The sequence below is a fragment of the Saccostrea cucullata genome, unplaced genomic scaffold (genome assembly GCF_032062105.1).
Source record: "Saccostrea cucullata isolate Sc308-1 unplaced genomic scaffold, CSIRO_AGI_Scuc_v1 ctg224, whole genome shotgun sequence".
NCBI lineage: Eukaryota > Metazoa > Mollusca > Bivalvia > Ostreida > Ostreidae > Saccostrea > Saccostrea cuccullata.
In genome coordinates this window covers 351,840-368,781 of record NW_026931873.1, presented here as the reverse complement: position 1 = coordinate 368,781, position 16,942 = coordinate 351,840, and the positions used below count along the sequence as shown (strand labels likewise).

The 16,942-nt window shown below is 32.7% G+C and overlaps 1 protein-coding gene across 1 annotated transcript in view; it reads left to right on the top strand.

The window, feature by feature from the left end:
• Nucleotides 1-8,073: 8,073 nt before the first annotated feature.
• LOC134233834 (uncharacterized) overlaps nt 8,074-16,942 on the top strand; it is a 29,148-nt gene continuing 20,279 nt past the window's right edge. Inside the window, exon 1 of the mRNA XM_062715887.1 lies at nt 8,074-8,877. Within this exon, the coding sequence (XP_062571871.1) occupies nt 8,567-8,877 (311 nt within the window). The 5' untranslated portion in view covers nt 8,074-8,566. The remainder of the gene's footprint in view (nt 8,878-16,942) is intronic.

Sequence of the window (16,942 nt, the reverse complement as noted above, 5' to 3'; positions counted from 1 at the left end):
TGAAGGAGAAACTTCAAGAGTACTGTGTAAAAATATATTTGAGAAGTGGTGTAAATCAGATGTGGATACTTAAAAAGCTAAGAAACTTTTGAAAGAATTTGAAATCACAAGATTTAACCAGAATCAAGAGCTTGAAAATTTACTATATTTCAACTTTATACACAACCATTCCCCAAGGCAAGGCTTTTTGATTTCATTGACAACTACTTATTCAACAAATATGGAACTCTTAAATTTACTTCCCTTGTCATTTGCAAAATTATTTTGTTAAAAAAAATCTTATTGTATACACACAAGCACTCTGAAGTTGACATCAAAAAGATGCTTGAGTTTCTGATTGACAATCTCTTTGTGATTTTTGGAGACCGTGTCTTCCAACAATCTATGGAATTCCAATGGATACCAATTGTGCCCTTTATTAGCAGACCTATTTTTGTATTCAAATGAATAAGAATTTGTCCAAATCGTATTGCTAAAAGAAGAAAACACTTGCTGTGGTCTACAACTCAACATTTAGATGGACGATGTATGGACAACATATTGTCAGTTAACAATTGTTATTTCCATTCTTATGTTGATATGACATAGAGATACCACAGAGTCCGACACATCTGGATCATATTTGAAAAAAACGTTAATGGCAATCTAGCAACCAAGCTCTGTGATAAACGTGATGACTTTAACTTTTCTAGTTTTCTATCGTCAACTACCCTTACTTATGCAGCAATATACCTTCATCACCTGCATATAGAGTTAATATCTCTTAGTTGATTCGATACGCAAGAGTATGCTCTATGCATGTACAATTTATAAAACGAGGTATATTATTGACAAACAAGAATATCAGCAGTCTCATGTAAAGTCATCATTTTGTAAGTCCTATGGTCGATACAATGACCTTGTCAGCAAATACAATTTATCATTGAGTCAAATGCTGACTGACGCTTTTCAAACTAGTTTTTAGTCCATTATTTAAACACTGAATTGACGATGAATTTTTCCGTTATTTCCGATTATGACATGGAGCACAAGGCGGGTGTGACCGGTCGGCATTAGATGTTCACCCCTCCATGGCACCTGATCTAATCTCTGATGTTTAAGAGGTCCGTGTTTGCTCAGCTCTTATTTTGTATTGTTTTATGGACTTTTGATCTTGAATTCTGTTCGTTATCAACAAATGTTTACTATGAAATAGAGTTTTTCAATAACTTCTACATGAGAGGAGGAGACTCATACTGTGGCTTTCAGTGTGACATTCAGATAGTTTGACAATAGCTATTTTCATTCCATTTCATATGTAAATGATACTCCTTTATACCCTTTTAAACTTTGGCTCCCCATTTCTGCTCCTCCCTACAATTTAAAAACATAATTTGAACAATGTTGAATCTACATTACCTGATGATAAGTTCGTATGAATATGAATGATTATGGCTTAATTAGCCATTTTTAGGAGAAAATTGTTAGAAATACTTGTACATTTTATTTACTCATATTATATTATATTAAAATACGCCGGGGAAATATTTTGAACAAACTTGAAATTTCACTACTTTCAAATGAAGGATATGGAGATAACGAACGCTTCTGTTTTATATGAACTAAAATAACTTCGCTGTTCCTGAAAAGAGGATTATTTAAAGATTTTCCTATATATTCATATATGTATGTGAAAGGCAATCCCTGGCGGTCATGAGTTGCAATTGAATATTCACTGCCTTAGAATGCTTCTGTTATACAAAGACTTGTAATGATTTTGCGTGTCATAAGTCTAGGAAGACTTTAATATATTTCATATTCTCATTTTTTTAAAATTTTATAATTGGAACCATGAAACTTATTCAGTAAATTCGAAAGTCTGAAAAAATATTTTACTTCATATTTCTCTATTCGGAAAATTTTACATGTCCTTTTCTAAACACATGATGAATATTACGTGTAGTCTATGTTTGGCGTGTAATGGACCGACCAATTCATTAAAGATCTATTCTAGACAGAAATGTCATGGTCCTTATAAATTCTACAAAATTGTATGTATTTAACTATCCGATTAAGTATAATATTAATGTAATTTTAAAATCGCTGCAATAAAAACAATCTTTCAGATCTGAATTTTTTTTTGTGCATAGTTGTGATAAATGTAAATTGCTGAAAACATTTACATTTATTTTGAACAGAGAAATATCCACAGATATGAAAAAAAAATACTTTATGCTTTTGAAGAAAATTTTACGAGAAATAATCATCATTATATAATTCAACAGCAAGATGTTGCAACCATTACATTGCATCTTCAATAAAAAGATGTCACCTTTTCTCACTTATTCACATTTTTATTACTTGAGAATGGACATGTTAAGATAGAAATAAATTGTCATTACTAGAGAAATATGAAGTATTATCAAGGTCTTTTTTCAGATTTCGCTCATCGCCTGGCGTATTTCTCCACAAAATTCATCATAAATATGAAGTTTTAACGCCAGTTGGAAGATCGGGGGTTCCTAAATGTTGACTCTTTTAACATAACTTACTTAGAGTACTTATTATTAATTACATATATATTCACCACTAATGACAATAGTAATTGTAGAGTAAAGAGGAACATGGATACGTTAAAGAATTCAGTTTAAGGTGTTTGATTTTATGCAGAGTTTCTTTCTTTCTTTTTTGCAATTAAAAAGTTTGGATGCATATTTTTTTTAGAAAAACAAGGTGTGGACTTCAACTTGAAATTTAGTGGAATACAAGATTGAACTTTTTTTATGTGTTTTAGAACATAATTTTATAATTTGTGTAAATTCTTTTGTTCACAAATTGAAGCTAACGGAACAAACTGGTTGTCTGGGCAGTATTTTCTTCAATAAATCATTTCAGTTTAAAAAGCTTATGATTTACAATATCCATAATCACAGATCAGAACCTGATGTTGAAAAATCCAAACGGACTTTTCTTGGCGTCTTCAACATGTTCAAATAAATCATATAAATCTTTTGAAAGGACTGCATAATATTTGGTGGAAAAATGATGACGACATATCTGTTTATTTAGTAGTGAATCAAAAGAGATGTCGTGCATAATTGTTTTATTGGAAACCCGATAAAGCTTCAGCATATTCACATTGATTTATTGTGGACTTGAAAGATTCCCAAAATAATAGACAGCTATCATTGAAAAGCACATGCCTAATTTCCTAATCCACTATTCTTTGATTCTTTTTGTCTACGGAAAGGTGTACTCAATAACGGGTTATTAGTATGACGGGAAATCTAGAATTTTTTTTACATTCCCAACTTCCATTGACAAAATAGAATAATCAGCCAAATTAAATTTCTTGTAGAGAAGCTGCTAGCACTCGTTTTAATTTGGAATCTATTCCCTTATTCTTTTAATTCTGTTAACTCATGGTTTATCCAACATATCAACAAAATTTGACCATAAAAAGTACATTCTAGTTCGAAGACACCATTGGAAAATTTGCAGTTCAGATAGTCCCATATTTTTGGTATTATTAAAAAAACTATCTGCTTGCTCTGCTCCTAATTTGTATTATTTGAAAGGACTTCTAAATTTTGTGGTCTTCTTCACATTTAATCCAGTAAGATTTCTAACATAAAGAAAAGTTTGTAATCAAAACTTAAGTTTAACAAAACAGATTAAATGAGATCGGAAAAGGAAATTTCCAAATTTAATATACTAACTAGCATCTCTTTTAGAAGCTTTACATTCATTCAATTAAAAAACTGTTTTACCACTGGAAATCTGAAAACGTCTAATACTATATATGAATAATATTTCTGTGGATTATCCAATGGACACCGGTTAAAGAATCAGATATTTAATAAAATATTCGTGTATGACGTTGAAGTAATGAGCATTAGTAAACCGCAAAAGCATAACAATTACGTGAAACACAGTTCTCATCTTCAGGAAACATTTTGCGGGATATTATGTTTGGTCGTTTCAACTACCTAATACAAACTCTAGGGTTCATTTTACAAAAGAACTTACCACTGACCAAAAACTTCAGTTGATTGTAAAATTTTGCAAATTAAATGAGTCTGTTTAAAACTGCTAACGTAAAATCTTTTTACATACCCTCTCAAAATTAGATTTATTGTATATAAAAAAGTTATAAACAAAATTTTAAATGTTGGTCTTAGTCGTGTGTTTATTTTGTAAAACAGACACCGGGTGTCTTTTTATGAAACTTCCAAGTTTCATAACAATAATTACTTTGTCAACTTTTGAACTTCTAAACTTGATTCGAATTAACTCTTGTCGTTTGCCTTATTGCATTCCCTGTATATCAATTATCATGATGGAAAAAAAACAACATTCCTTTGATAAAAAGTGCTAAAATTTTCATATTCCTACTTATATAATTAAAATCAAATCAAAACCTCTAAAATTTATATTATAAATTCAAGGAAATAAACAACTGCTTTCTTATTTGTGTAATCATCATTTGACCTTGAATTTCAGAGCAGTCAATACAAGGATGGTATTGATTTAGAAGCTAAAAACAATTAGATTTAATTATGAATGTAAATTAATCTTAAAACGTAGGTGAAATCATGATCAGGTTCACAGAGAAGTGAAGAGAAGTGAACATCCTAAATACATGTATGTATTAATGCTTATTTTTTTTTACCTCTCCATTTGAAGGACTACTGAGAAATTACTATTTTTCGAGGGGTTTAATGTTCATTGTTTTCGAGGTATGGAGAGACCCACGAATTTATGAAATGTAATAACTACTAAAAATTTTTCAACCATGAAATCAAATCCACATAAACCAATAATCCCCTACCCCTCCCCCCCACTCACAAACCTCGAAAATTTGACCCCATGAAAACATGTGATTTTACAAGTTTATAAGTTCCATTAAATAAAACTGGTATTTTTTCAAAAGTGGTTTTCACAGGTACGGTTGGACAATAACAAACAAGAAAATAATAATAATCTATTGTACATATATATTATTATAACAGTAACTTGATCCGAAGCGTCATATCACGTCGAGTTGACAGGCGTGGATCATCAGATCAAACGAGAAGCGAAGCGACGAGTTTGATCTGATGATCCGCACCTGTCAATGAGACGTGATACGGCTCTTCGGATCAAGTTACTGTTATAATGATAGATTTATTATATACCCCCATATAACTAGCTAAATATAGCAGAATTAAACTTTAGAGATCAATTGTATAATATTTATCCATAAAACAAAGCATAATGACAAGGGACTTTTTAACGCGCAAGAAAAATAACGTCATGTTTTTGCGTACTACGTCATCAGTTTCAGAGAGTGGTGATATGGATTCAGAAAACCACAGTGTGGTGATCCGGAAAATCGGATCAAACTCTGTAAAATTAACAGTAACAAAAACAAGGAAATTGATGGGTATATAATAAATTTAAGTACTCTCTGAAGCTAATAAAACAGACGTTTGACTTTCTAACTGAAGATTTCTTTATAGTTTTGGAGACCAAGTGTTCCAACACTCTATTGGAGTTCGTACCATTGGCGCACCGTTGTTAGCAGACCTATTTTTGTATTCATATGAAGCAGAATTCGTTCAAAATCTTATACGTGAAAAGAAGAAAACACTTGTTGTAGCATTCAACTTTACATTTATATATATATCGACAATGTATTGTCAATCAACACTTGTTTTTCCATTCTTATGTCGACATGATATATTCCGGTGAGCTTGAAATAAAAGATACGACAGAGTCTGATTCAACTGTTTCATATTTGGATATTTTACTAGAAAAACTTTGAAATAGACGTTAATGGTAGTCTAACAACAAAGCTCTGTGATAAACGTGATGACTTTGACTTTCAATCGTCAACTTCCCTTATTTTTGAAGCAATATACCTTTGACACCTGCACAAGGAGTTTATATCTTTCAGCTGATTAGATACACAATACCATGCTCTACGTATGAACAATTTCTAAAAAGGGTAATGACAAATAAGTTGATGAAACGAGTCTCTTTTAAAGTCATTATTTCGTAAGTTCTGTGGTCGATACAATGACCTTGTCAGCAAATACAATGTCAATTGCTGACTGACATTTTTCAAGACCATTTTATAAGACCATTATTTACATTCAGAATTGTCGACGGATATTTCCGTTATTTCCCAATCATGACAAGGAGCACACGGTGTGTGTGGCCGGTTAACAATGGATACTCACTCCTCCATGGTACCTGATTCCACCTCTGTTGTTTTAAAGATTCAAGTTTGCTCTGCTCTGATGTGTATTGTTTAATGGACTGTTGAACCTGAATACTGTTTGTTATTTCCATAAATTTCACAGACTTTGTGACAGACTCATTTCGAGTTTCCTAAGATACATAACAATTCGATTATAATACGTCGTCGATATATCTGAATTAAGTAAGAGTGTTGAACTCTTATGTTCATTTTTTAAACTGTATTTTTCAAGAATATGAAAACAGTACGGCTAAGAAAGGGATACAAAATAGTTTCTGTAGAAATTTTCATATTGAAAAATTCTTAGGACACTGAAAGCTTCATTTTTCCCAGAAAGTAATGAACGGATGGTCAATGCTTTTCTTTTATCTAGATGTTTAACGAACTAAAGGATAGGAAAAATACAATATAAGAGTATAAAATATAAGAGTGTCTTTGAGTATAACTTCAAAAAAGTTGTGCAAATGGATTTTTAAAAATGATGACTTGTTACAATCTTAGTGTTTTAAAAATCAAGAAATGTTTACATATTTTAAAGCCTGTTTTCTTTTCTTTCTATTTGTATGCAGATCTTTTCCAGGGCATCGTCAATTAAAAGTACATATAACAGTTATAAAAACAAGATAGAGTAATGCATTATTAACTTGAAAAACATGAACTTACTCTAAAATTTAGTCCACGTATGCATTGCTCTGTGGGCCCATATTACCTGTGGGTTCTCTTGATTGATCGCTTCCACTTTAACCTATTCGGATCTGAAGTATTTTTTGAACTATCTAAATGATGAGAATTTTCTCGCTCATATCCATAGCTGTTTATTCTAATGCCTTGTTCACACGACAACTTTAATTCGCAGTAAATTAATGCGAAGTAAACTAATGCGAATCAAACTAATGCGAATTAAATTGCGTTCACACGACAGCTAATGCGAAGTAAACTAATGCGAATTAAAATTTTACTTCGACATTCAGGCATCAGTAAGGCTATTATGACGTCATTTGCAAATCACGTCACCTTATGCAGAAGCAGATGCATTTGACATAATGTCACAGTGTCTGTACACATTATTTTAGTGATTAACACATTTTTCTTAGTTTTTCACTCAAAAATGGTACAAGTACTTAAAGCTGACCACTGACATAACTCATTTGACTTAATTTTGCCATTACGCTTGCCCCAAAATTTAATTCGAATTAGCTTCGCTTAGCGTTCACACGGAGATAATGCGAAGTAATTTAATGCGCAGTAAATTAATTCGAATTAAACTAATTCGCATTAAATTCTCCGTGTGAACGCTAAGCGAAGCTAATTCGCAGTAAACTTACGTTTAATTCGAATTAAACTCTCCGTGTGAACAGGGCATAATTATTAACCCACCTGAGTGTGCAGGCATAACCACGTGAACAGAAGAGTTTTGTTTTGTTTTTTTTTGTAACTGGACTGGAGATCGGACTCCCTGCTTACAAACTCCATGCAGCTTTTCTGTCCTCTAACAAAATGTGATATAACTGTCCTTAGACTTTCTTTTAGTTTTAAAAAAGGATAAAAAAAAATTAACAAGTATTCTGATTATTTATTTCATAAGTAGTTTTCATTCAATTTGGTATATCATTATTGTTTTAACTGAATAAAAAGCAATCAATTGATAAATGGTTGCAGAGGATTTTTTAGTATAGGAGAAAGGAGTAGAGTAAACTTGAATCATGTCGACAGTTGGATAACAATAAAAACGAAATACCTGTAAGAGGAAAAAATAAGTTTAACAGAAGAGCTTAGCGACAATAATTAGCACTTTCTCCCTGGCAAATCACATGGAAGGGCAGATAAATCAATGGTTACGTAAAGGTAGACATGCAGGTCAAAGAGTCATACAAAGCCCAGGTAGTGTGTGTGGTGAAATCATTACAGGTATTACAGTACCTTACAGGTAAATAATAGAAGCATTCAGGTGTGACGCCAAAGCTCGCTCCCTTTCCATCAGACGTAATACCTCTCGCTTTGCTATAGAGAGATTAAAAGCATTGTCGTTCCGCCTGAGTAGAAGAAATTTTCCCTGCTTTTACGTCTGACAGCCACAGCGATCTGTTGACAGTCGAACGAGAACAGCGAAAACAACTACAGGTCTGGGAGTAACACGAGAGGCTGATCAATAAGTACTGGCTACAATCGACCAAAGGTGTATCTACCAACAAGCAAATGTAAACAACCTACAGACAAATAGTGGAGAAAAATGAAAAATTCCTTCTAGTGTGAAGAAGGGAAGATTTTCCGATCGAATTTCTGTAGTATCCTAGAACATAACAAAAGGTTTGTGTCAGTGGATTAGTTCTTCGACAATAGAAAATGAATCTTCGGAAGACAAAATTGTTCAAGACCATAAATACAGGTAATCCCAAGCAAGTGATGGGTGCCTTGTGGGAATACCTGAAAACAGGCAAAGATGTGAACCTGAGAGACGAGGAAACGGGAGGAAATCTCCTTCACCTACTGGTGAACCATGGGGAGAATTTCGCGGACCCTGAAACTGTTCAAGCTATCTATATGTTGGTCTGTAAGGACATAGATATCGACGCCACTGATAACACTGGGGAGACTGGTCTCCATAAGGTGATGAGAAAGAAGGGGACCTACCGAATCATGATGGCCCTGATCAGGTAAGGATGGTCAGTGTTGGAGTGTAGGGTCAGTGTGGACAAACGTCCTACAGGTGTACAGTCATACTGAACTTAAATACATCGGGTACAAAATGTAAACGCACAACACTCCTCAATTGACTTAAAGCAGGGTTTTTTATGAAAAGGACAATAACCTTGCCTAATACGTTTACTAGAACAAATCGATCTTATGCTAGCCGCAGTCTATTTCAGAGACAAAAAATAAACAAATTAGTATACGATTATTAATGTACTGCTTGTTAAGTAGCTTTGCTGTAACCTTTAGTGCAACCTTTTCGCGGTGGTAAGCGTTTCAATTGTTGAATTAATAGAACATAAAGCAGAAAAGATCTGAAATAAATGACAAACGTGCACAATGTAAATGCCTTATGCTTCACCAGTGAAGCCTATGATTTAGAGCAGCAAAGTCTTTACAAAAGAAATGCGCGAACAACCGTTATACCTGTGAAATGAGAGTCATCAGACGGGAGGAGAAAGCTTGTCCCATATTCTGCCCTGTTTCATACATCGTTTACAGTTGAGGGAACACGGCTTATTGACAGAGGCGTTTATTCCAAAGCGAAGCGAAACAACACATCGATGTCTATTTTCTGGTTCATAGCTCACAAAGGGAGACATTGGAAGAAGCGCGAGATGACCCCAAAGGTCTCCAAACATCCCCAATCACTAGTCTTGTATTTAAAATATACTTTGGTATTCCTTGTATAAAGACAGATTGATGTACACAACTATCTAGTAGTGCCTTTATTTAGATATTCTCTTACAATATGTCTACATTTCAAAACCTACTTGTCTTGTTTTCCTCTCGGGGTCTTGTTTTAAAATATGAGCAATGTTTCATTCAAATTGTACTGGACAGCAGCAGTATGTAACCCCCTTCTGACATTAAGGTCAAAGTGTATACAAGCATACAGAAATGTATAGAAAAAGAATATAAGGAAAATAAGAGAATGGTAAGATTTGGAGATATCGATAAAAATTGCAAATATATCAATTTTAAATCAAAATACTGCGTGATGCAAGAAATGAATTGTGAATGGGATTGGCCTGGATCTTAGGCTATTTTAACTTTCTGAATAGAATTGCATGTGTTGTTTCAAATACATCTTCTAATATTGTATTAATAATACCAAGTCCGTGATTAGAACCACCTATAATAGTAATTCAAGTTCTGAGTAATGAATATGTGAATCTCTGCTGCTTTAAAAAAAAGAAAAAAAATCAAACACATCTTGGAATAAATGTATGACATGAACTGGATTATAGATTGAAGATCTTTGTATGAGATTTCCTCCAAACCCCGCAATGTTTATATTCAGTTTAAGTATACCATTTAGAGAGTTTGCGGGAGTCCAGTTCCTCGTGCATGGCATCGCCTCGGAAAATAGTCATCGAAGAGAAGTGGAGTCTTGCAAACTTCTTCAATAACATACTATATGCTATAAATATCAAGCATGGATTACCTCAATTGATAAACTCATGGTCAAATGTTGAATCATTTTGAGCAGTTTCAGGCAGGGATGAACTCACTTGACTAAAACGGTCAAAAATGGATGAGTCCAATCGCAACGATTTCACGGTACTATTTACATCCAGAGATCAAGATTTGCATGGAAAGATACAGCAGAAGTGTTAAAGAAACATTTCTTACCCTACCATCAATCGACAGTAATAAATGTCATTGAAGAAGATGAGTTCTTCTAAGAGTACCAAACTGCCAATATTCATAATGATATCTGTGTATAAATCTATTAACATTTATTTATCTGCATCTTTCATCCAAAATATTGAATCTATCCCTCCTACTCATTCTCTCTCTCTCTTTGGCATAATTAATATATATATTCGAGAAATTAATAAAATGAATGAATTTTTTTGTTGGAATGAGGAACTTTTGATTCAACATGGATTTAGGGCTGAAGGTTTATACAGAACTTTCTTTTGATCTGACAAATTAAGGGACTACTTGTGTATATGTGTTTATTGTTTATGGTTTGTTTACTGATGATACAATAGGATATGTTTATCGCTAGTAGCTCTGTACTTAGTGTATATTAAACGTTATTCCAGTTTAGTAACGAAAGCAAATAAGATACTATTTTGTATAAACTTTTAAAGGTGATATTTTATTATATCTAAATTTAATTCTATAGAAGTTTATGAAACATCCATAATTTGATTGAAAAAAAAAATAAAACGATAATCATTAAAGTCATAGGTTAAAATTCTATACAAATGAAGTAACAGAAAATAGTTATTTTATGGCTTTATATCCATTTAGTTTACTAAATTTTTAGAAAAGTTCAAAATGTTTATCTCGTACATTATTCTGTATAATTAATGTTTATGCGAAACATAGCTTAGAACTTGACAAATGACAACAAAAAAAATCAAATAACTCCATTAACTATAAATATCATGTAGGACCTTGTAGGATCATTTACTCTTCAAATGTTATGTAAATTAAATATGAAAATTTTTATTAACGAAATACATGAAAGTCATGTAGCATAAATGTCTTCTGGTCAAACAGCTGTTATCAATTTTTAATTTTTATTTTCTAAAAAGACAAAGTGCCCGGTGTCCCCCGTTCTTACCCAGAAGAAATGACTCGTTGTCTGTTTTTCTCTTAAAATCAATCATGTAGAACAGGAAATGAATTTGTTAATGTACGTATGACATATTAATTTCAAAACAACCCCCAAACAATGAGTCATTATGGGGCCTTTTTTATCTTATTCACTTAAATCAGTTGTCGCCAATATGTATGTTTTTACAGAGGAAATGTTTAATTTTATTTCATATCAGATAGTGCCTTTATGACAGATCGTCAAACATGGAATGAAGATCGTTTTAAAAATATTGAATGTCCGTTACACTATTTATATTTATAAGAATTTGGAAGTCGTAATATTAGTGTTATTGCCTCTAAACATGTGTTGTGCTGTGTTGTCTCTATACAAGAATATTTCATTGATTTAAAACGAACTGCATTGTTAAATTAATTTTGATGGCCGCTGAGATGAATAATTTCTTTTGCGTTTTATATGAACAATTTAAAGAGAATTCGTTTTTTAAAAAACAGAATGTTGCACTGGTCCAGTTTTCGCCTTTGTACATTATTACCAGTCAGCATGATAAAGGGATTTATTCCACATTTAAATACAATTAGAGATAGCTTACACTATCATTTCCTATGTTTCTGAATATACATTGTACACGTATTTATATACAGGAAGCGACTGGTTGAACAAAAAAATGTGGTTCATAACCCCCCCCCCCTTCCATCCACCCTATATTTTTTTTGTTGATAATAATAGTAATCTGAAAAAGTGTAAACTATGTAAAACAGCATTCTCAAATAATTCACAGAACTTATTCATTTAAATCTAATGCTGAATATTTTTAACTTTTATTCATTTGAAATTTAATGAAAACTTCTGTGGGAAAACTGGAAATTTATCAGGTATAAAAGATCAATCTAAGTTAAATGATTAGACTTTTCAGACATACCGTAAATAAAAGTCGGTGTCAAAATTTAATGAATATTCAGATAAACTCATTCCGGATGTGAATATATTTTTTAAAAAAGTGAAAGAACTAAGTAAAAACATTATACCAAGAAATCTTTTTTTCCATCATTCAATTTGACCATCTTGATGAATATTTTTGTACATTACATCATAATCTAAGTACCTCAGTACCTAAAACATTACATTTACTTAAGCAAAGTGGTGAATCGATCTATACGTTGCTAATTAAAATAAAGATGAATTTTTGTTAATCAATCAATAAAAATGTAAATAGCCTGTCACTATCAAGGCCGGACAAAAAATGGCAAGGCGTTTGCACGACTTTTATGAATTTTCAATAACATACTATGTGTCTTTTAAGCCACTTGAGAATGTGTGCGAGTTATTATTTTTTTATCAAGTGGAAATCTGGCACAGAGAAAAAAAATAATATACATTTTGTAAGCAGCAATTTTCTGGCGACCCAATTTCTACCTGAGTTCTTTTGATAATGCCCAATCTACCGTGTGATTTCCTTTTAAAGATTTATTTATTTTACCCTTCGTCCTTTAAATACTACTTTTTCAGCTCTAGGGGAAATGATTATGTGAGTGATCTACTTTGAATATGCCTGGGACAGATATAGCTTTATTCTAGAGTTTGCAAATAAAAAGCTGTTTTTCTTCATAACTCAAGTGTCTTTAACTGAAAAGGAAATTCTCCGCTTTCGATATGCGTTCTCATTTCTCTTCCAGATAAATAAAAGACATTTTAAAATTTACGGACGGCATGGGACAAAACCACATTTATCTTGTCCAGCCCGATAAAATTTCAGCTATGTAGGGCTCACTAGCCATTGTCCTGTTTTGTATACTTTTTGTGCACAAATTTAGCTATCATCTAATTAAAAAGGTCTAATTCAATCAAAAAAAATGTCTAGCCAGCAAAATTGTACGCAGAAAACGGTATTAAGGGAAGAAATTAAAATTTTCTCGCAAAAGAAATCACGATAATATCACTTTTCTCGAAAACACTTAGCTAAGTTATACTGCTTCCATTGATACTTCGGGAAGAGAACGATAATTTATCAAATTAATTTACGCATATATTGGTATTGGAAAAAAGTATCCAAGTGTATCGATAAAACAGAGTAGCAATTTCAATATCGTTATCATTGGAGTTTGAATATTTTAAAATATAAACGGGGGTGTTGTTGTCTTTTGATTACCTTCATATTTGATAGCTGAAACGATTCGAGAATGCTTCATTTATATAATTCTTTAAATTGGTAACATCAGTAAAAAAAGCTATATTATTATTTATTTTGTTCACCATAATTTAGATTGTTTAACGACATTCAACGACATTTATTCATTACCTCTACGGAAATTAAAAATCTTGTATAGTCTTTCATGACATTTGTAACCTTTTTTATGTCGATCAAAGTCCCTTAGATCGCTTTCCTTCATCAAATATTTCTCCGGATAATCAGGATTACGCGGAATAACAGTTGAAAATTTTGGTTCAACGATAGTTTTTGGAATTGATTTTAAAAAGGACTAAATTTGAATGTGAAGACATGCTGAACAAAATTTGAATGAATAAGACACAAAATATTTGAAACACGCAAAAATTTCTCTCTTTCATTTTTTCCTCCTTTTCTTTTAAAAATAAAAAGCATTTAAAATTAGCAAATTCAGTTACTTATTATTTTTAGAGGATTGTTGGGGTAAATTTTGAAGGGTCGAGGGTTACAAGGGTGGTATAGCTGTGTTTATCACTTTATGTTCCTTTAATTTTTTTTCTCTTTGCATGTGCTAATATATTAACAAACAAATAAAAAAGCATTTAAAATTGTTATTGATATAGCTCAGTACTTTCTGCCATCTTTGTAATCTGCCATTGGAACTCGGCCATCTTTGACATGATGAATAATGATAAATCCCGAGAACGCCACACCTCGTTTCGTATTCTCTTGGTACTAACCATCGTCAAGATCCTGCACTGGATATCTGCATTATCTGTGTAACGTGTGAAGTGTTGTCCATGAATAGCTTTGCGATTACACTGCAGCAATCCACTTGTGATCATTGAAAAAAGTCTATTGCACGTATCAATAACCTAAATCGTGGCCATGTTAATGTATTTCCCTCTGATATCAATTATTTCCCATCCTTCAACATGTTCAATGCCCATTTAACTTTGCAAGAGGTAAAGATATAATGTGGATTCATGCAGTTGATGAATAATTTGTAAATTGCATTTGATAAACAATAAGCAAAAAAGTTTTTAGAATTCATGCAAGACTTCAAAGGAAAACAGAAAATAGGGACTTTGTTCATTTTCTTTATATCACCTCTACACAAGCGTCTGCTTCCTTTAATAAATGGATTTTACTAATGAAGATGGAATCAATGGTTTCCAGTCTTACAAAAATAATGCCGGCTGAATACATGTTTTTGGATTAAAATGTACGGAATCTTTTCGTCAAAATTTGAGTGGGAGAATAGTAAGGAACCGGAAGTCTGAGCTCCAGTACCATCTCTTCACATCAAGGGTTTATCTGCTTTTTCTAATATGTATAATAGAATCTCTAATTGATTTCGAAAAACTTCCTTTTTAAAAAAAAAAAATTGAAATTTGCCCAAACCAAAGATCTGGGCACTATAGTATATACAGTGTATGTGCTGGCTCATATTTATCTCTGATTTACATCAAATTCCAGATAAACAATGTTCACATACCTGATGTCAAAAAGAGCCATAGAATCTTTTTTGTGCCATTTGGTTGTCAATCAAGGAACTACCTGTCTTGTACTCAATAAACCCCAGATTTGACTAACCAAACACTGCATGTTCAAATTTTGTTCATGATAAAAAAGAAGGATACTTAAAGCAATATATCAGATAGAAAAGAAAGTGAACACTGTCGCACAGGTACACGCAACTTAGGGCATCTCCGTGTAAAGCATTGTGTGGAGATACATGGGTGTGGTAAAAATATTGTTCACAAATATAAACATGGTGAAAACAGAGCCTCATTGTAAGTGTGAAGCAATATAAGGCGTCGGGGAGCTGTGCCTACGACAAGTAGAGCTAGGCACCAGACTATCAGATGTCAGATGGTGGAAGTCTACAGAACAATCAGATTGTAGACCTTTCTTTTCTCTACCATTCAACTTTGTTTTGATAAAATATCTTCACCACAAAACTGTACTCGGAAATTAAGACCTACGAGGATGGTAACAAGTGTTTATGTGTGACTAGTTACACATTAGATTGAAATCTTTGCGACCCCTTCAATCAATAGAGAATTTTACTCAGACGCTTAAAACACGTGGTCCAATCTTGGTTATAATCAGGGTACATGAATCTTTTCAGAGTTTTGTTATTTTGTTGCGGGTTGTTATTTATTTGTTAATCTTTTCGATGCCCATTTTACCTCCAGCGATGTCAATCCAAGCCAGGAAACATTACGGTAGAAGTATTCCTATAAAAACCCCGAGTTAATGGTAACCTGAACCAAAAACAGACTTCGAACCTTTTCTCTAACCGTAGATGATTATCTCAGAGAAAATAGCCCAACATAAAGCTGTTTCTGCAGCACTTTAAATGAATGAAACTTGAGAAGATTGTATATTTTCTTTGTTAGAAAAATGTGAAGGTCGTACCACTATGTAAGAATACTCTCTTTGGACATTTTCAGAAGATTGGGATTGAATTCAGTGATAAACTGTTTTTATCATTGACCATTTTGACTGCAACAAAGACAAGTTTTGTCTCAAAGGCTTTTAATTTATCTCAAATTACAAGTCTCAATTCACCGTAATCATATTTAACATGAAATACCCTGGTATACGGCTTTTCCACATAAAGCCACAGTTACTCTTTGCTCGGCTTATTTCTGCTAGAGGAATTACCAAATATCTTTAGTTTTCGACAATGTATGTCTGGGAAAGTGCATAATTCGTCAGCATTTTTAGAATTCTGTATTTCCTAATATGGGCAATGGTCAAGGCCCGATTTAAATACTGTAATTATTCCAAATGAAGCCTCTTAGTGCAAAACCTAGGACACTATTAAAGAAAATCTGTTTAGTCATGTCTAGATCTCCTGTGAGAACGAGATAGGAATGTTATAAAGTAATGTGTCCATTTTCTACCCCTCTGATGGAGTGTAACAAATTAACCGGAAACCGGACGAACTGGTTTAAAAGTTCCGGGTGACTGGGCCCCTCGCAGCATGAGACTTTCGATTTGCTGTGTGTGTCCGAGAGATTGCATTGAACGCTGTGTAATATTGGACTAAATTTAGGACATTAAAGAGCTTGTAAAAAAGAAAACCTGCTGGGCACTTGACAATAAAATAGAAAGACAATTTAGTGAAATAAGATGATTTTAATTCTCTCCTCAAAAATGCTTCGATAAAGTCCACTCAAATAAATCGCAAAATCGGATATAAATTCCCAGCACTAAAATTGCTATCGTCACATTTATAGAAATCTTACCCTGTAAACATATATGAAAGGTACCA